Consider the following 21179-nt stretch of genomic DNA (forward strand, 5'->3'; position numbering starts at 1 on the left):
GAGCCTGCAGCAATGACCTCAGCACACCCAACTGGCTCATGCTTCTCAAGCCAGGGGCTGACTGTTGTGCACAGAACTAATTGCATCAGTCAAGGGTAATGAAATCGGGGGTAATAAAAAGGGTGGTTTAGTGCAGCAATCAAGAAGGCCTCTGCCCTCCAAGCTGTTGCTTTTCAAGGGTAGAAGCCAGGTACAGCACTATGAAATAAGTTGTGGAACTCAGCTGAGCCCCCGTAAACAATTTTACCAGAAGGCAGTATGGGAAAAGCTGCCCCTTGGCCTCAGCTCTGCTGCCAAATTCTAGAGGACTCAAAGTACCTGAAGCTTAGTTTTGTCATGCCATCCCAGAGTTAGTGCCGAGTCCGTACTTCATGAACATGTAATTAATATATGCTGATAATAATTAGTTTCTTGCACTTACTGAAACATGCTTCAAGCCACTCACCCAAAGATGATAGATACACTCTCGTGAAGTGATGCCTGCACACACTCACACTTGAAAGTCCCAAGTGTCTCAAACTGCCTATTTAAAACGAGAGTATACATACTGCATAGAGCTTAGACCATTAGTTTTATCATAAAATAGAGTGTAGTCACTGTGCTCAAGCGCTGTTGTAGTTTGGGCTGGTATAAAGTGAAGTGAGTAACTGGTGGTTGTGCTGGTAGGTGTCATTTCTGCTGTAGGCAGGTTCTAGTGGCTGAACAGCAGGTCTCTATTATTGTAAGGCAGGTTCATTACAACCACCTCCCAAGCACATCCTCCCACTATGTAAGGCCCTCTCCAGCCAAGCCTGAAAGCCTGAAGTTTAAATGCTTAAGACACAGGCTTACAGCCAAGGGCAGTAAGATGCTGAAAGAGACATTTTAACTTTATACAGCTGCCGGAAAATAAAGTTGTCAGTTCTCTGGCCCTGCCTGCAGGTCCATGCAGCCATACTTAAAGCCTCCTCCTCTAGTCCCTGATGTTGCTGTGCTGGGGAGAAGAGCTAGAATCAGCTGCTGTGCTTGTGGTTGGCAGATCAGCCCAGGCTGGCCTGCTGACAAAGAACACACATAGGACAGCACAGTAAGAGGAATGCAGTGACCTTTAACAGCACACTTACTTAAACACAAGAAAAAAAATAGCCACGGTCACATAGATGAGGGTCCTAAGGCTCAGAAGGTTCCATTGATGTAAACATTTACTCATACAAAAAGACTCTTAAAAGCAGAGTTCTGTTTTTCCACAGCCCCATGTTTCAGCACAAAAGAGCTCCTGCCCCAGGGTAGGAAGCTGAAAGTGAGAGAAAGGCAGAGCTCCCATTTCAATGTCCCATAACAAATGGACATGTCATATCTGCCGCATGCCTCTGCTCCCTGCAGGGGGCAGCATCCAGGTGTGCCCTGGATCATTGTCCAAAACCATAATCAATCATCAATTTCCTGGTTCCTGGACACCAACTTTCAAACACTAGTTTTCCATTAGTATTTTTATATAAGACTGAGTGAAGAGGCCTGCACAGGCCCTGTGTTGCCTAGGGCTGTCAGGCGATAGCATACAGCCATCCCCCAGCCACTCTGTGTTTCCTAGTCCCAAACAAGCAGCTGATTCCTGGTTCTCTGCTTGCTGCCAGCCCTCCTGACCCAGCTCCACTCCTCCTTTTAAGTGTACTTCTTAATGCCTGGTACAACACTCTCCGTTCACTGGCTCTGTGGTTGCCAGTCCTCAGTAGAGGGGTTTAAACAAATCTCAAGGCGGTGATCAGCTGCAAACACCTGAGGGCTCCACAAAAAGTCCTTAGCTCATATTTGGTGCTTAGCCAAAAAGCATCAAGGCTGCTGTCCTCAGGTGCTGGGGCTGCAAACACGAGTTCCACCGAGAGCTCATAAAACTAACACCCAGACAGTGAGCGCCCCTTGATGGCAGACCAGCAGGAACAACAGCCTGCCCTCCGCAGGCTCCAAGCAAACAGCACAAGGGACCCATGACCTAGGCCCTAGAGCTTAACACAGAGGTAGGGGCTGCTTGGTTGAGTTTTGCTGCTCATGCTCAGGGAGACATCACCCATCCCCAGTGCCCCACTGCCCTTCATTCCACACAACTGGAACAGGGCAGGGTGGGGTGGCTGGGATTGCAAAATACATGGAGGCGGTCTGTGCACAGAGCTTGTGACAAAGACAAGCCACATGGGCAAGGGCTCACAGAGAAGCCAAGGCCCCTGTGGTCCCAGCTGCGGGCGAGCAAGACACCGTCACTGACAGAGAACCTCAGGGTAGCAGTAAAGTGTGCGCAGAGTTTAAAATCCTATGGCTAGAGCTGCCTCCTCCCCCATCACCTCCAGCACAGCACTGCCACTTCTTGTGGCTCACAAGAGGCACGAAGCAAACACCAGCCTCATCCATCTCTTTCTATCAGAGGCACAGCTGCAACTGGCTCATGCACCAGTGCATATGCTGACAGTGTGTCTCGATACCATAACTGAGTAATTTTGTTCAGCAAATTTTACACAACAAAGAGCTGTACTGCAGAGCAAAAAGCAGCTCTATGGTGAGTACTTCAGCAATTGGTCATTTCCCACAGTGCTCTCCTACCCCTGCACATGACACAGATGCTCCCTCCAGCATCTCACACTTACCTCCTGCTCCAGCAAGCAAATCACTTCAGTCCCTGCATGGATTTTTCATCCTCAGCAAAAGCTTTGCTGTAACTTCTGGTCTCCCTCTTCCCTCAGCCCTACTGTAACAGCCAAACATTCAGGCTAGAACCTCACCCGTCCTGCAGTAACTAACTCACGCCCCCATCACACAAGCTGAACTCCAGGGGTTTGATCAAAACCTCACACTGCTCATTCTTCCCCTTCGTAACACAGGACAGTGCTGTGCCCAGTTTAGCTTGGACCATCTAGGCCATGAGGAAAGAGCTGTTTGTTTTGTTTTGCTTAATTACATATATGACATCTAGAACAAAACACTCCTCACTGTAAACACAGATAGTTAAGAGCAATATGTACAGCCCTGGACATTTGTTAGGGCCAGCATCACATTCCACTTCCACGGCTGATGGAGCAGGCAGAGAGGCCACTGAGCAAGCATCTGGACCCATCAGTGACACATCCATCCCACCAACACACATAGTTCTTTCCCTGCTGCTACACTGCAGCCAGGGGTGGGGAGAGTGAGTGTGAGTGTGTGTGTGTTTCCAAAAGATTCGTCTGCTTTCAGAAATCACCAGGCACATCCCTTCACTGCCTTTTGCAGCCTGACCCTTGCACGCTGCTTCAGCAAGACAAAGGAAATCTTACAAATGCCACTGATCACCATGCTCTGTAGGCAAGAGGCACTCTGATCTGCCACGGAGAACACAGCCTTGACTCTGCTGGAGACATTCGAAATGAGAAGGAATTTGCAGCACATCTCACAGCCACTGCTCAGACAAAAGGCAGACACCAACCCAGCACCGAGATAAGCCCAACACTGGCCCAAAGCAGCCAACTGGCTTGGCCCAGCCCTGGAGGCAGGTCCTGTGTTGCTACTAAAGATAGCGCACTTTAATTGATCAAATTGTAGTTCTCTCCTGCTCTGGGAACAGCTGTGATGATGGCTCAGGTCACCAAAAGTCTCCATAAATCCTAGTCAAAGGACAGGCCACCCAAATAGCTCAGAAGAGCAGAACATGTGTTGGGCTGCACCAAGGCAGCCAATGTCAATATGAAGTGCCTAGGAGGCAGGACAGCGGAAGGCACGTAAAGCACAGGGATGCGGCCATCAGGTCGATTTATTACATGCAGGAATGAAAATTTCTGTTAAAAAAAGCAACCCAAAACTATTTGGGAATATTGATGCTGGTTTTACAGGATAGGCCTCATGGTGACGAAACGGAAGTTGTATGATTCTGGCAGGCCCTGGTGCCGTGTTTGGTTAAATCGTTTCCAGGTGAAGACAGGGAGACCGCCCTGCACCGGGGGGCCGTTGATGGCGGTGGCTGTGAACGCTGAAGCCAGGCGGAAATCCGACACCTGTAATAAAGGACAGGAGTTTGAGCAAAACGGTGGTGCAGTGGTGGACAAGCAGCCATCCCACAGAGCAGGGATAGCCCAGGAGTTTTGATAACAATAAGGTAAAGAAAGTGAGCAAGGGGAAATGCATTGATCAGGCAGCATTCTTCACCTGCACAGAGGCATCTTCAAGCACAGAGCATCCAGCTGAAGGGCAGCAGCAAAGTACAAGCCCACCTGCCCTCTAGCCCTTGTGCTACCCAGTGTGAGAGAGGCAGCACATCTGCCTTTGGGGCAATTGGGTTTGTGCCTCCAAAAGAGGTGGAGGTGCAGTGGGCAGCCTAGACGGCCTGATCTAAACTCTGCTGCATGTTAAGCAATTGGGCTGTGCCCTGCAGCAAGTCAGGGTAATTCAGGAAAGGACAAAAGCAGCAGAGTTAATGCTGCTGCCCAGGTTCCACCCTATTCCTCCATTACCACCCAAGAGGTCTCCAGCCTGCTCCATCATCCCAGACGCAGAGACACTAAAATTGCACTCAAGTGCTTGAAACTGACAGGTTTTGCCTCTGCTCTGGGCTACTTCTCTCAGTGTCCCTCTTAGGTCGCCATCCTCCCCCAGCCCATTCTTGTAAACTGACTGGACACAAAGCAATACCAAAACACAGCACTGGTGATGCCAAAACAGCCTCCACAGGGCCCATCCTAGCAACCAACTCATAATCCCAAAATGCAGCAGGCTGGACCCCACAGGACACAACACCGTACAACTTCCCAGCACAACAGGGCTGGCTTGAATAGCTGCTTACTCAGGTATTGCCCCTCACAGTGAAAATACCACACAGGCTGCCTAGGAAAACTGCTATTTTCTGCAGGACAGTGGGTCTGAGGATTTTCCTGTATCCCCCCCGGAAAGCAAAGTGATCTTTACCAAACTTTGCTCAAAGCAGTTTCACAGAGAGGTGGAGCCCTGGAGCAGGGTGACTCAGTAGAGAGCCAGGCTTTTGTAAAGGTAAAGCTAAGTGCGACTGAAAAAACATTCCTGTGGGATCTAGGGAGGCACCCACACAGCCCCCATGAACAGGAGTCAGAGGACTCATCTTCCTGGAATGATGTGATGACTCCTTCCAGCTTTCTCCTAGGCTCCTCCTGCTGCAAGGCTTTGGGGTTTAACCCCTAAGCACCACAAGTTCCCATCATTCTTTTCCTACACCTCTCCCTGTATCCTCTGCCCTCTGCCACTGTGCCAGGACTGGTGTCAGGGACAGGAAACAGGACTTTGCACAGACCTCAGGATCTGCCCCACCACCTGGACAGCACAAAAGGAGGGAACCGGTGGGCATGGCCATATATGTCGTAGTGCAGGGAGACATCCTACAGGTCTGATAAGAGCACAGAGGCTACAGCAAACATAGAGCAGATATTGAAATGGAGGTAATCTACCTTGGAGTCGTAGCAGCCTGCAGGCACTGGAAAAGAAGGATTCAGGTCTTCCCGACAGCAAATGGTGTTGCAAGGATTGTGCTCAGCATAGGGATCATGCTGGTAGTCTGGAGAAAAATGTGGTGGGGAGGGAAGGAAGAAAATAAAAGAAGTTAGTCCCCTCACAAAAAGCTGATGCAAAGTGTCCAAGCCACTAAAATCTGGGTAAGTGAGCTGGTAGAAACACAGGTCTATCACATTGCTCTCATGCTCCTCCCCAGGTACCAGCTAGAAGTCAGTGCTGGAGACAGGACAATTAGTAGACAAGCTCCTAATCGAAGTCCATACAACTGTTTCTGCATCCCAAGGGGACCACTGCCAACTTCTAACCACAAACATCTGCAACTCCACATGATGAAACCTTGCAGGAACATTGTCAGCAGACAAAAGCAGAAGAGCAAGGGAAGTGGGGATGAGATGTGGAGGGAAAAGTGCAGCAGTGAGAGCCTTTTTTTCCTGTTCTGGACTACAGTAAGTAGCATGAAGCAACGCCTTAAAACACCCACTGTAGCAGCTGCAAACTAAGAGGGGAAGGTGGACAAGCCTCAACATCTACGAACATGCTGCTACTCACAGCCAAAACATTGGCAATACCCCACCCTGGGAGAGGCCTCCCAAACCCCAAGCCCAGTAATCAGCACGCTCCCTATAATTGGGAATAAAAATACAGCATCTGAAGCTATCTGTACTTAGAGATGGGCTTAGCCAGAAGTTAACTAAGCTGGTTGTAATGCAGTTAAGAACCCCCCTGTCAGGGAAAAGCAGAGCAGAGCATTAACTACCAAAGATTATTTGCATAAACAGGAAAAAACAAACTGAACCAAAACAAAAAAAACCCAAAAAAACCCAAAAAAACCACAACAACAACACAAAAAAAACAAACAACAAAAAAAAAAAAAAAAAAAAAAAAAACCACAAAAACAAAACACCACACACAAAACCCAAACCAAAAGACCTGCAGTTTTACCCTAAATTCTCATCTGATTTGACCTAACTGTTGCTTACGATTTAAGGCTTTCAAGATTGACAGGCTGTAGATGTATTAGGGAACAGCAGCCCACAGAGTCTCTTGGAGTTATCAGAAACTCTCTGGAAAGGTCAAACAGCAAGCTTGAGGGCCCTTGTTCTAGAAGGAACTCAGTCTTGTTTCTATTAAGAGTCATTTTAGCCTGGTTTCCTACCTCAACAATGACTTTGTGTTACTCTTTTTTCTTTGTGTGTACTCTGCACATAGGGTAATAGAACTCTGATCTGTACATGAGGCTGCAGCTTCCCACTATGATCCAAGAAATAAAAGTAACACTGCTTTATTAAAATCAGCTCCACAGTACATAAACATGTGTCTTACTGTTGTATCTCATGATGTACTTCATGCTTTCCAAACTGGTCACCTTGCTGTGGTCTCGACGGAAGATTTTTGCTCTTGGAGCAAGCTCGTAAGAGAAATCCATGCCATACTTCTCAACATATGCTGCATACCCACTGAGATTGTAAATCTTTTCATGGAAAGGAATATTGTATGAAGGCCAGTAACCTGCCAAAGACAAAATCCAATCTATTAATCACTTAGAAAAGCTGAATGCTCTTGCTTATATCAAAAAAGAAAAATGAACCATTTTCCATGCTGTGTTGCCTTAACAGCATGTCGAGGAATAACACGTCAAACTGGTTTGAACACAAGAAAATAAGGCAATAGTCACTGGCATGACCAGGGTTGACTCCCAGTATAACACCACTGGAAACTGCACCCAGGCAACCTGCCCCCAGACTTCCATCCTGCAGACTCATCGTGCGAAAGAGCTGAGAAACTTGCAGGAGTCCAAAGTGAATATGCAGAGAAACCTCCTGCAGAGGTTTCCCTGCTCAGCCTTAGAGGGGCAAAAGATCATTCGCCTCCACCAAACTTCCCAGCTTTTTCCCAAGCCTCCCATCACACCACAGCAGAGTAATACACTGTGCTGACATATCAGGGACCCACAAACATACACAGACCACACACAAATATGTCTTTGGAAAGTTGTGGTTGCACACTGCAATAAGGAAAGATGAGGGATAGCTGCACATTTGCCAGTATCTGCCTTTGAGTGTGAAGAAGTGGTTGATTGGCAGAGCAGAGCCCTGCCCTAACCCTTCCAAAAGCAAGTACAAATCCTGCAGTTTTGCTAACTCTAAAGAGCAGATTTAACAACCAGACCTCCAGAGAGTTTTAGGTAGCTGACATACAACTGCCTGAAACAAGACTAGTGTAGAAAGCAGAAGAGCTTGTAAAGAGCCAGGAGACCATCCAGTTCAGGATCTGGGTACAGCAAGTCCTGGAAGAGATAAAAAGTAGATGCCTATACCTTAACATTTAATTTGTTGGGGTTTCTTTTGCAAGGCAGGCAGCAAGGAGTGTTCAGGGAGAGAGTACATAATGTAAACTAGCCCCAAGAGCAGCACACTTTCAGATTCTCTTCAAACTACTAGTAATCTTGGTGTCAGTGGGAATGTTGCTTCTCAAATGACACACACCTGGATTTGGCTTAGAGTTTTACTACTTTATTTATCTAGATATTGGTAAATGCAGCACTCCATGTATTAATGTCAGCCCAGCACGTGAGGAGTCTGGCTGTGAGATACTTAAGAAAAACCAAGTGGGACTCACTGTGAGCAAGACACACAGAAACCAAGCCCCCTGAAGGACAGATACACAGGCAGCATAAACAGTGGAACACCACCTGAGCTGAGACCTTACCAGTCTGGGTCCTGCCTAGCATGCAGCAGCCAGGAATACCCTGTCTGCTGTCATTTGCTTACATGACTTAGAACCTACATGAAGGAAAAGTGTTGTGTACACAAACTGTGTTGTAATAGAGGCATCCTCCAGGAATGAGCACGCTGGCCAGCCTCTGATGATACGGGCCAGAGGATACACATACATCAGCTCCTATATCAGTAGGGTTTAGTTGTAATTCAAAAGGTTGCTATTGTCTCACATGACTGCATACAGATGACTCCCTTATCCCACCTGGAAAAACTTTCTGTTTAAATTGCTAAAACAGAAGAAGCTATTCAAATTTTCCTCCAACAAGAGTTCTTCTGCATCTCAGGCTCTGCAAGACTGCAAATCCCATGCAGACAGTGCAGCGCTCAACCCAAGGGCTGCTATAAGCCAATGAAACATGCCAGTTAGGCCTGGCAGGGTGAACAGTGACAAAAACAAGTCAGAAATGGTGTAAAGCTGAAGGGGGGTGAGAAGGATTACATGAAGGCAGCAAAAATTGTTTGAAACAAAACGGCTTCCTCCTCTGCCCATCAGAGCAAGAGATCTCAGCAATATCAATAGCAATGGGAATATTTACATATCCAGTGGAAGAGACTCAGATCCCAGGTTCTGATCTGATGTGTTACTTTTGATGCTAAAAACAATGTACTACTCATTCATCATAAAGAAACATGAATTGCAGCGCACTCCTGTGCCCTTAGGCATTGTGGCAATGCCTGGAATAAGCCAGAACTTTCCAAGGAGACAGACTCAGGGGAAAATACCAGAGTGAAACAACCAGAGCTGCTAACATAAATGCATTTCCAGTCATTTTGATGATGAAAAGCAATTCATCAATTCACCTCCTCTGCACGTGATTAGAGGAGGGAGCACAAAGCACCAGACACACACTTAAACTTGTGGAATGAGCTCAAGCTCTTGGATGCTGCCATAAAGCATGTATAAAATATGTGTGAAGGAAACCTAACAGTCGGCGTTTTGCTTCACCTGCATTTTTGCTTGTTTGTTTTCCAACAAAGCTGCTGCCGGTCTTGATACTAAGGAATCTTTTAAACAGCAAGTATTTATCAGATAACAGAGCTCTAGAAAAGTTCAGAAGCTGAATCTAACATAGAACTTCTCTCATATTTTAAAGCTCATCTCCTTGCATGGTGACACACTCACCAAACATTTCAAGTAGCCCGCAGCATCACAGTTATTTAGTAGTATTTCAAAGAGACCTTACCTTTTTCCTCATGGGTCTCTAAGACAGGGCAAAATAATACCAGGAAAAAAGGCAAGAAAAAGAAAGAAGGAAGGTAAAGCCTACATTTCACTTCGCTGGTTCTAAAAAACACAGATACTCACCACATTTATGCCACAGCATAAAGAAAATATGAATACAACATAATAGACCTGGCAACAGAGCTTTCTATCTTGCAACTCAGCATTAGTGTTCAGTAAGCCCTTCCCAGTTACAAAGCATGACTCTCCATCAGCTGACACAAACAGATGGCTTTCCTAAGCCAGTAAGTGCTATAGGAGCTATTACCTTTCCGGAGAATATTTGTTTGATCAGAATACTCCACAAGGGTTGGGATCTGTTCAACAATGTACAATGCACCATCATCGAGGCTCTTCTGCAGCTTGACTTTCTTCAGGTCCAGCACCATATACTGATTGTTGTAGGTCCCTAGGTATGAGAGCAAAGAGAGAATTATTTGCCCTGCCTGTGGAAAGAAAAAAATACAAGGGGGAAGGGGAACAAGTCCTGTTTTCTAAGACTCATGTGAAAGTGTACTCACCTGAGTTGCACTTCGAGAAGATTTCTGCCCAAGATTTGCCACCATCTGCCATCATGTTAGCAATGCGGACCCTCTGCCAAGCTAACAGGGATTCAGGCACCACTTGCTTAATGAGGCTTTGGTTGAATACACTGTTGGTAGTCTGCAGCATTACCAAGCCACTGCCTAGTATGTAAAAGTCATCCAGGGACACCAAAAAGCCTTAAACAGCAATAATAGAAATCTGTTATTTTTGTGAACTGTTGATATAGAACAAAAGAGAGTGACAAGCTAAGAGGGTATGAACGAGTCAGCATGTGTGTGTGTCTGAAACCAAGCTGTACAAATATTAAAGATGAGGTGGCAACTTCTGCAAGTGCTTTAAGCCCACCTGTCAGCAGTTTCTCATTTGTCATGCTTTCAACACAGCCTAATTGTTTGTGTAGAGCATTTGCTTCATGTTTTCATCCCAAACTTAGAATAGGCTTGGAAAAGATGTTAAGATCATCAAGTTCCAACCCCCCTGCCATGGGCAGGGACACCTCCCACTAAACCATGTCACCCAGGGCCTCATCCAACCTGGCCTTGAACACCACCAGGGATGGAGCATTCTCAGCTTCCCTGGGCAACCCATTCCAGTGCCTCACCACCCTCACAATAAAGAACTCCCTCCTTATATCCAATCTAAACTTCCCCTGTTTAAGTTTTAACCCATTACCCCTTGTCCTATCACTACAGTTCCTCACGAAGAGTCCCTCCCCAGCATCCCTATAGCCCCCCTTCAGATCCTGGAAGGTCTCCAAGCAGCCTTCTCATCTCCAGGCTGAACAGCCCCAACTTTCTCAGCCTATCTTCATACAGGAAGTGCTCCAGTCCCCTGATTGTCCTCGTGGCCCTCCTCTGGACTTGTTCCAACAGTTCCATGTCCTTTCTATGTTGAGGACACCAGAACTGCACACAATACTCCAAGTGAGGTCTCATGAGAGCAGAGTAGAGGGGCAGGATCACCTACTTTGACCTGCTGGTCACGCTCCTTTTGATGCAGCCCAGGATACGGTTGGATTTCTGAGCTGCAAGCACACACTTCAGCCAGCTCATGTTCATTTTCTCATTGACCAACACCCCCAAGTCCTTCTCTGCAGGGCTGCTCTGAATCTCTTCTCTGCCCAACCTGTAGCTGTGCCTGGATTGCTGTGACCCAGGTGTAGGACCTTGCACTTGGCATGGTTAAACTTCATCAGGTTGGCATCAGCCTACCTCACAAGCGTGTCAAGGTCCCTCTGGATGGCATTTCTTCCCTCCAGAGTATCAACCAAACCACACAGCTTGGTGTCATCAGAAGTTTCTCCATCATATGTCAAGCTATGTTTTCTGCTGAGGATTACATACTGCAAATGCCTAGTGAGTGTTTGTTTCTAACAATGAAATTCCTTTTAAAAATACAACAAAGGAAACCAAAACCAAAGGACAACTCCACAGAGAGATTTTCATCAACCAATTTCAGGTTTAGATTTTTATTCTGCAAGGACAACAGATACACCTTTAAATTAATCCCTTCTGGATTAAATCCAGACAAGCAGAAAAGTCTTCCTTCTAGTTTAATCTTTTCCAGTCTAACCTTTAAAGCATCTCCAAGAAATGAGCACCTCTTAAATCATAAACCACATCCTATATTTGAGAGAGAGTTTCACCTACTCCTCTTTCTGACATGTTGTCATTAGGATTTTTTTATGCTTATCAGCCCTGCAAACTCAACACAGTGATGGATCTCTGGGCAATACTCCCTTCCACATTACATGCCAACAGAAGTCCTAGGTCCAGTTGCAGATCTGGCTGCAGACATACAGCCAGAGGTGGTATACGGAGCTGCAAAGGTCAGCTGTAATGCCATGGATAGCATGGTGACTACTTATAAAGCAGAAATAACTTGACTTTGAGATTCCCCAGCAGATACAGGGCTGCCAGGCTGGGGAAGAATTTTTGTTAACTGAGCTCCTGATGAGGAAGTCATCCAGAACTGGTCTCTTGCTAATGAGTTTTTAAAGGTATCCCTCTTTGAAGAGTACAAAATGCTAAAATGCTGCACATCAGGGTAGTAGTCAATTGCCATTACAAAATGTTCTACAGCAAGCTTTATTAACGCACTCTGCAAATGAACTAAGGTCAGCAACATATGATAGACAGCAATATGACTCAGCTCTGCCTCCAGTTCATAGGCTTTCATCAAAAGACAGGTTTCCTTCAAGCAAAAGTACTGTTTAAGGGCTCAGTTTCAGCAAGATTTCTTTTAAGTCTCAAGTTCTCAAATCAGAACAGATCCAGGAAAATATGCTTTGTGGTCACCTGTTCTCTAAAAATAGGTCAGTACGGAACAGGCAGAGTACCCTGGCAGCTTGTGGTTCCTAGTATTTTATTCTTGGAGACAGAAAAAGAGCATCAATAAATTACGTGCATAAACAGCAGAGTTCTTCCAGGCAGTAAGGGCAAGAAGAGAAACACTCTTAACCTGTCTCTGCCAGTCTATTTTATAGAAAGACATGGGATACTGCAGCAATAAACTATTGTGTAACAAGTCAAGTGCTTACCCAGAGGGAAGAAATTAAATTGTCAAACACTTGTGATCTGAATTGAATGCCATTCCCCCATGATTGCCAATGCCAAGTGTCCTACTTCAAAATAAACCAAACAGTGTTTTCTTCTTTTTCAATCATCAGCTGAGATAAAAGAATAAAACTCAATTCAAAGCAAGTGTCAACACAGGGAACAATGCTGAATTAATTGAAGTTTGAACTCTGTAATTCAAATACATTGCAAAACTCAGCAAAGTTGAAAACAAGAGGGTTTCCTTCTGGGCCTTAGTATTTACCAAGTTTTATCCTGCAATGTTCTATAATACAGTGTGCTCTCCACGATACACCATTACTAGCCTAATTATTCCAAGCCAACATATACCTTTTTGACTTAAGGCATAGGCACTCCTTAAACAAAGGGAAGTTAAAACACCTACAACAGGTTTGCCCAGGACAAAGACATCCACGAAAACAAAACCTGGGTGAAGCCTAGAGATATCAGCACATATTTAGTTTCCTCTTGTGGCATTCTTGTCTTTTTAAGTATATATGAGAATCTATTGTAATTGAAAATGCCTTTTATATGTCAACTGCTATCTCACTGTACAGTTCACCTATTTTTTCTGTAAACCCATCTCCCATTTTTGTCAGCCACTCCCAATCAGGTTTTTTTAACCTCTTCCCCTCCACCTCCCCCCAGCCTTCCTCCAATGAACCTGACTCTTCCTACCTACAGAGAAGCAATAGGACTTCTGAAAGCACTTCGGAATGAGTTTGAGCCATTTAGATTCCGTTTCCAATCACCGCTGGAATACTGAAGTTTCCAGAATCTGTAGTTTCATTCATCATGACAATATTAATCAGCCAAGCAAAGCAAAATATTTTTTGAAATCTGAGTCAGTGTTCTCCAGAGTCGGCACACTAAAGAGTATGTGGGGGGTAACACATTCCTGGCAGCTGCTGTTCCTAAAAAGGTATGCTGCTGGTTTCTGAACCAGATGGCATCAGCTTTTTAGGTGTTTTAAGGGGCCCTTGTGCTCATTCAAGTACAGAAAGGGTCAGTATAACAAGGCTGGAAGTCAGAGCCATGAGGTTTTGCTAATCACCTCACAGGGATGTGAGTAGCTCCAGCTGAGATGCTCAATGCTCTGGGCTACAAACACACTTGAGAATGAGAAAGAAGATCCTTTCTCTGGATTAGTTTTCTTAGTCTCATGGGCAGCTACTTCTCATGCCAATACTGTGCTCCTGCCAGCTGCCTTACTTCCACTTACAGACCTCTCCTAGACACTAAGACATAGCACATCCCACACTATAGCTCTGGTCTCTCATCTCCAAAGCACACCAGGCTTTTCTCTGCTTCCCTCCAGGTTTTAGACACATGTTGGCGGAAGTAGAGAAGCAAGGAATGTTCTACCAGTATCTCATGAGCAAGCTGGTCCCCAGAATGAAAGAGCTACCATCCTTTCCATGTTTTGCCCCTCCTAGCTCTTACTCAGGCCTTGGGGAAGGGTAACACTGCACTTCCTGATTCTGTACTAACACCAGATTACTTCAGCTCAAGGGACAGGTTACTTCTCTCTCCTGCCTTAGCAGGACATGTATAGCCAATTCATTAAGACAATTTGTGCCATCTTGTTCCCATGTCATAGCCTGTCTCAACCAAGCAACAGACCAGAGAAACAGAAGTGGCCATTAAGTTCTTCTCAACTGTTTCCTTTAGCAGCTAAAATCAAGAGTAACAAGACTGTGATTCAGCCCAGAGGAAGTACGTCACTACCCAAAAGAGAGTGCTTGGGTCCAAACGGCAGATTCCCTTTCTTAACTGGAGTTCACAATTAATTGTTCAAGAAGAGGTGCAGCCAAATGCATGTAAATCTTGGGAGCTGCAAGCTCCCTGCTGTCCAAGGAAAACTGCAAATTTAATAAGTTAATTGGGCTCATTTCTTTGAAGTAGAGCAGTGTAGAGCAGTAGGAATTTTGGGGGGGGGGGTGTCTCTTTGATCTTTTCCTAGGTATGCCCTGCAAAACCCAGCATCTAAAGTCTTTGTCATCACATTTCTTCCACTCCCCAAATGGCACTCAACATTTGTGAGCAACTGTACAATGTAAGTTCTCTCTGCCGTGCACAGATTCACATGAAGTACTTATGTCCAGAGCTTAAACGAGACACTGAAGTCAGGGGTGCCCAAGAATTCAGCTCAGACACTTCCTTTCCAGAGATTCACAGAGCTGTCCAATATGCAACTCTGCACAGATGTTTTCAACTGAAGAGGAAACTAAAACTATGAGCAGAGTTCAAGTGAGGATTAGGATTAGTGTGGAAATAAGCAGCAAGTAGCTAAATCATTCTGCAACAGCAGAGATTACTACGTCTGTTCATTTCCACTTAACTGTACCTCTGCAGCACTACTGTTACTCTGACAGGGAGAAAGCGTCAGAGAAAGCATCAGAGAAGACATGCTGTAACAGTGGACATTTCAGCATGCCGGCAGAAACACGGGGAACTGCTGCGGAAGCCTGGCTGGACTCTCAAATTCCTGCCTGTCCTGCTACCTGCTCAGTGACAGCAGAAGCAAGGAAGTGCAAGGCCCTGTAGCTGTACCATAATGCATGTGCTGACATGCATCATGGTTAGTGAATAGCCTTAGATCCTCTAAACTGAGTCACAACAAATATTTTTTGCAGTGTAGTTGCCAGTCTTTTGAAATACTGTAAATAAACAATCTGGACAATTTTACTTTGTGACCCCAGGAGAAATCAGGTAGTTGGCACATTCCTTCTCAGAAGGCAAATGACTCTTTGAAGCTTTTCTGAACAGCTTTTGTACAACAGAAGAGTTTTATTTCATATCCAGTCTACTGAATGACAAGGATCTCTGAAGTACTCATTTGTCACCAAAGGCCCAGAAGGGCATTTTTTTTAAAATGCTCTTTGTTTTCTCCAAAAGTCAATACTTCATGTACATTAGGATCGTGTTTCTCTTTATGAGCGCTTACTAGCTTAGCCTTTCTTACTGACTCTTAAAATCTATCAGGACAGAGAAAAACAGTGGGAAATTGCATGCAGAGAAGTTACAGTCATCAAGTGGAACCACAGCCAGGACCTCCATATTCTGTGGGCAGAAGCTGTGAAAATACAAGGCTTCATTTCATCACAACATGGAGCAAAGGAATTTGGCAGTTCCCTTCCTCCTGCGTGATATCCCTAGATCATTACCAAGCCAGTGCTTTAGAGCTTACTCATCCTCTGGAAAACTGCAAGTTTGTGAACTACACCCACAGCCAGTGCAATTTGCTGTAGTCAATGGGTCATGTTTGTCTAGTGCTTGTGATAGTACCTTGTAATTAGGTGGCCAGTGAGTTCGCTTTGCATACCACAGGTCTCTCAAACTTCACTGTAGCCATGGAAACTATGTTTCGCAATAGTTCTAACTCAGTTCTGTTGGTAGAAGTACACCGTACCACATTGCTGTGTCAGAGCCTACCCAGCCCAGGCAAGCTTTAAAGCAAGCCATCTCTTCAGACTTCATTCTCAGGGAAGCCCACTGGGATTTTGTACAACAGCAAATGGGCCCCAACCACTTCAGCTTAGAAATAGCTGATTATCAGGTATCCTCTCACACAGCATGCTTTATCAGTCTCATTCAAACAGAAGACTTCTATTTCACGTTATACTAAGAATCCACAAAATGAACAACCCACAGACATCACCACAGATACAGTAACAAGAAAATAAAACACTCTTCTTGGCTAAACCCAGTTTTGAATCTGCAGCACAATGCAGCATGCAACAGTTGCTAAATCAAGCTACACTCTCCTGAAGTATAGTACTATCCTCAACAGTATTTCTGCTGAAAGATACAAGATTCAGAATAACCTTCTGTACGTTCAGGCGATGAACAGAGCTCAGACAGGAACCTTTCTCTCAGGTTACACAGGCTTGGCAAAATTCCTTGCAACAAGTAAATTAAATTCCTCCAAGGGAATTGGAGATAACCCAAGTTCTTGAGAGGCTGTACGCTTAACAGGTACTCACCAGAATACCTCTACTCCTTCCTCAAAGCAAAAATTGAAGATGTCAGAATATGCTGCATTTCTGAAGGTCACTGAGGAGGGTCCGAACCCCACAGAAAGACTTGCTTTCAAAATGAAATGAACGCAACTTTGCCTTTCAAAACAATTTCTCAGTCACAGTTCCAGAATTCCCTGCCACTAAGGATCCTTGCCTTTGTAGGAAAGCAGGCATAGTAATTCAACAGAACACATTTTGAAACCATCAGCCAACAAAATTTCATCAGAATGAGACAGTCTTCAACAGCACGTACTTCATTATAAACAGTTTATGAAGATTCTTGAGTGTTTGGGTATTTTTTTGAATTTGAAATTCCACCTTTAAAAACTTATGCAATGTTAACTCAGCCTTAGATTTGCTTTGGTTTTTCATATTCATGTTTCTTGGTGCTACCCTAGCAAGAGTAAATATTTTACCACTGAAACATTAACTGCTGGCAATTTCTAACCTTCTTCCAGGAAACTTGAGAATATTATGTACTGCCTGATCTTCCCAAGGGAGATTTTAAATATTCTGGCTGGCTACATTGCTAACACATAAAATAAGCATTAAAAAAAAAAATACTCCTCTGCAACAGCTTACAGAGAAGCTGAAAGAGGCAGATGTGGGGGAGAAACCAAACAAACAAAACCCAACACTGAATATTTGCTAACCCAACACCAAAGAAGTTGATACAGTTTCAAATGGCTATTGTTGGATACTCTCTAATAATCCCATTACAGCATGAGTCATGCCACAGCGCTAAACAGAAGTGTTCAAAATTGCTATTACCAAACATGTGAATGCTATAGACAAGGTGAGGAGTTCAACAGCTGAGATGAGAGCAGACATAAGCAGAATTCAAAGGAGCATGTTTGTGCCAGAGGTAGAATATTTAACAAGTACTATTCAGAGCATTGGAGATGATTAATCAACAACGAAAGATGACAACAATATCACATTCAAGCCAATAAACTGAAGAAGACATTTTCTCCTCTCAATGGCTAAATGTTTTAAGGTACATTGACGCCAGTGCTTGTTAAGGTATCATCCATTTTATAAACAAAACATCTGCAAGACAGTAAGATGATCCATATCCATATCTTGGATATCGATATTGGTTTAGGTTTCTTAACTTTACCTGGGTAACTGCTGAATGAGACACGGCCAGTCCTAGTGTCTGGATCAACTATATTAAAGTTCCAGTGCTTGTATATTCTCAGTGTGGCAGCATATGTAAACCAGCTGGAATGGGCAAAATATATATTCTCATATCCAGGTAGAACCTGGAAAAAAGAAGCAGAAAGAGGAATAGTTTCAGACCCTACTATACTTTGCTTGTTTTGTACTTGATAAAAAAAGTTGTTCTCCCACATTGTAAGTAGTTTGATTAATTGTATTGTTTAAGAAGGAGCAAATTCTTGTGCTTTTAACTGTGTACTTAACAATGAATTTCTGAAACTTTAGGAAATAATTCTTGCCCATGTGTTGTTTTCAAATAATTAGTTGTCATTTTTCAAAATTAAACAGCTTAGGGGGGTTTGGAACACCTGCATCACATGGTATTCTTGGTTTCCCCAGTTTCCTCTTGAATACTTGTATTTACATATTCACATCAGCCCTCTGCAAACATACCCAACATTAAATTAAAACACGTTATTTCTGTGAAAATGCCTCTGGGTGACTGCAAGTATACTTAATTTAAAAAGGTAAATATATATCAATAATAGCTCTATTAAAAGTATTTCCCTGTTTCTAAGATTTGTTGTTAGCTCAGAAACCTCTTGTGATAGGCAAATGCTTGAACAAATGCTTCCTAATTTGAGTATTGCTGCTCTGGGATACATGGAGTCTCCATATACTGACTAGAACCTTGATAATTTTAATTGAAAAATTTAATTGCTACTATGATGTATCAGACACTATCTTAAAAGTATTTTTTCTGTCATTACTCTCATTGGAAAGCCATTCCAGAATATCAGTTAACGCTTGGAAAATATCAGCCAATTGCACCCAGTTGTTCTTGTGCTAGCACTGTCCTTTAGTTTAAGGAATCCTCTTCCCTTCCTCCCTGCTTAACTTGCTCAATGGATTTGTAGGCATTCACAATACCCCCTTTCAGACTTCACTTGGCTAGAGAGAACAAGTTATTCTCTTCCAGTCTCCTCTCCATGGTATTTCCCCATTCCTTAGTAATTCTAGTAGCTTTTCATTGTCAGTCTCTGTGGGTTTGGTTTGATTTTTTCCCTGCCCTTGAACACAAATGAGCAAAACTGGACCCAAAATCCTATAAAGGCACAAATGACAACCGCATAAAAGCACCTTGACAGGAGTCTCTTTATGCACATACAACATAAACAATGAAGACTCCAGAAATGCAGGCTCATGACACAGCAAATCAACACAGTCACTGGAGATAAAGTTCTTGATGCTCACCTTGATGAGTGCAGAGCAGTGACCCATATCCCACTGATACTTCCCATGGCTTCCTGGCTCCACATTGCATTGTCCACCCCTTGCAGAATACTCAAATAATGCAGGAATGAGGTCTAACAGGTCTCCAACTGCATTCAGAAACTGGACATCAAAGATGCTCAGTGGCTGAGGAAAGGGAGGAAAGAGAGACCACAAAAAGCACTTTCAGCCAGAGAAGCATCAAGACAGTCTCAGCTGTTAGAATTTTTCTTTTGCTCTCAAAGGAAGCTCTTACATGGTCTAGGAAATACCTGCTCACAAGGCCCACACACACATGGGCATTAGTGTGGTATTAGGCATCTAGATACCATTTAGGATCTGGCCCTTGTAGTGGCATTACCAATGCTAACGTTTCTGAGGGGAAAAAAAGGAGACACTAGCTATAAGTTATAACTTATGCAAGTTCTGTGTGTCTTTGCAAACAGCACACCAGTCAGTCTGCTGTTACTGTTATGCTGGTGTAATAATAAGTAGTAAGATTTTAGGGGGGGGTTGTTTATGTATGCCTTTGAAGAGCCTTACATTAACAAACACTCTTGGGAGTTTCTGGATTTTTATAAAGACTGCAATTTAAGATGTCCTCAGGACTGAGGAGAAAACAAATGAGAAGCAAGATATGTTAATAATACTAAGAAAGTATGAAACTAGCTGAAGAAAGAAGTCAGTTGAAAGGCTGTCCACTACGTGCTTTCGAAACCCCTTATGGTTGCAGCTAGCCAGGGCTAACTGCACACAGCTTATTGTGCAACATGCTCTTCAGAACCTTGTTTTAATTTGCCTCTTCAAGAATAAGAGCTTAACAGTGGTCTAACCTCAACCTCCAAAGACCATTTTCTAAGTATTTCCTGTTCTTGCTTGCATCATGCCTTTAGTTAAGGTAAGGATTAAGGAAAAAAGTCAGAGCATACATCACTTTTAGGCTATAAATGGTAATTTTAGAATGGGACACAAATAAAAATAAATGTGTTTAGCAAATAAACACATTGCTTGCAATACAAATCACTATTATTTAACCATACAGCTGACCTCTCTACAAACCCCAACAAAGCGGAGACAAAGAATGGAAAAAATAAACAGCGCAAAATTCATTTACTTTTTATACAGAAGGCTGAATTCTGTGTTACCAATCTACTGTTTTGGAAGAGAGAATAACTTAACAGGAAAAACAAAAATAATGTAAACTCTAGACCATATATTCCCAGTGAAGCAATTAAATCTTCCCACAATACTTACCAAGAGAAATAAGTCGTTCTCATAACTAAAAATCGTGCATTGCAGAAGTCCCTAACAACAGCTATAGTTTCAGGAAGAAATCCAAAACCAACTTTCATATATGTTACATTGCTTTAGTTCATCATATTTTTGCTGTCGGGAACCAAACTGGGAGCAGCAAAGGCCACAGCTGACAAATATCAAGAGATACATCTTTACATAATTTAAGCAACTCAGTGGTATAAATCATTTACAAACCAGTCTCAACAACTGTTATCTCACTGGAATCCATAGAGAGAGACCTGAACACTGTTTCATCACAATTTTTCCGCATCCAGCTGCACTTAAAGGTCTATAAGCTCACCACTCAATGAAGAGAAGCTGTTTTCCAACATCTAATTCACACAGGCACTACTGTACAGTACCACCAGGAGAGGAGCAAACAGGATTGCATATGAGAATGCTCAGCCAGCCTTGCGACATTCAAATTCTACGTGACATGCATTTGCTACCACTACATATTCTCCTCCACAAAACCTGCTTTCATTGCAACATCTACTGGTAGTTACACTGACATTGCTCTGGCATCACTTGGAATTGCCTGTATATTTTTAGAAAGCTTCACATTTCTGTGCTGTCTTACAGTCATTGCAAGTAAAAAATTCAGTAGCTACTAGGAAGTTCATTCAAGCTAGATCAAAGCCAAGCTTCCTTGCCAAGCAAAGAAGCTCTCAGAATTGTACGCACAGCAAAGTGGCCAGAGAGCTGGAGGAAAGACCCACTCAAAAAAAGAAGCAAAAGCTAGGCAAATTCCTAGGGCTCTACTGGCTGAGATTGGGCTGCCAGCTCTCAAAGCCAGGCAGAAGAAAGAAGTATCACAGAAATAAAA

At 43.8% G+C, this 21179-nt stretch overlaps 1 protein-coding gene across 1 annotated transcript in view; it reads right to left on the minus strand.

Moving 5' to 3' along the window:
- Window positions 1–3827: 3827 nt before the first annotated feature.
- Window positions 3828–21179, minus strand: part of PLBD1 (phospholipase B domain containing 1) — a gene marked incomplete at both ends in the record, with an annotated part of 40321 nt that continues 22969 nt past the window's right edge. Inside the window, 7 exons of the mRNA XM_080635268.1 lie at window positions 3828–3995; window positions 5415–5521; window positions 6802–6987; window positions 9749–9889; window positions 10002–10202; window positions 17745–17889; window positions 19040–19204. Of these exons, the coding sequence (XP_080491394.1) occupies window positions 3828–3995; window positions 5415–5521; window positions 6802–6987; window positions 9749–9889; window positions 10002–10202; window positions 17745–17889; window positions 19040–19204 (1113 nt within the window). The remainder of the gene's footprint in view (window positions 3996–5414; window positions 5522–6801; window positions 6988–9748; window positions 9890–10001; window positions 10203–17744; window positions 17890–19039; window positions 19205–21179) is intronic.

This window comes from Psittacula echo (assembly GCF_963264785.1).
Source record: "Psittacula echo genome assembly, chromosome: 1".
Taxonomy (NCBI): Eukaryota; Metazoa; Chordata; class Aves; order Psittaciformes; family Psittacidae; genus Psittacula; species Psittacula echo.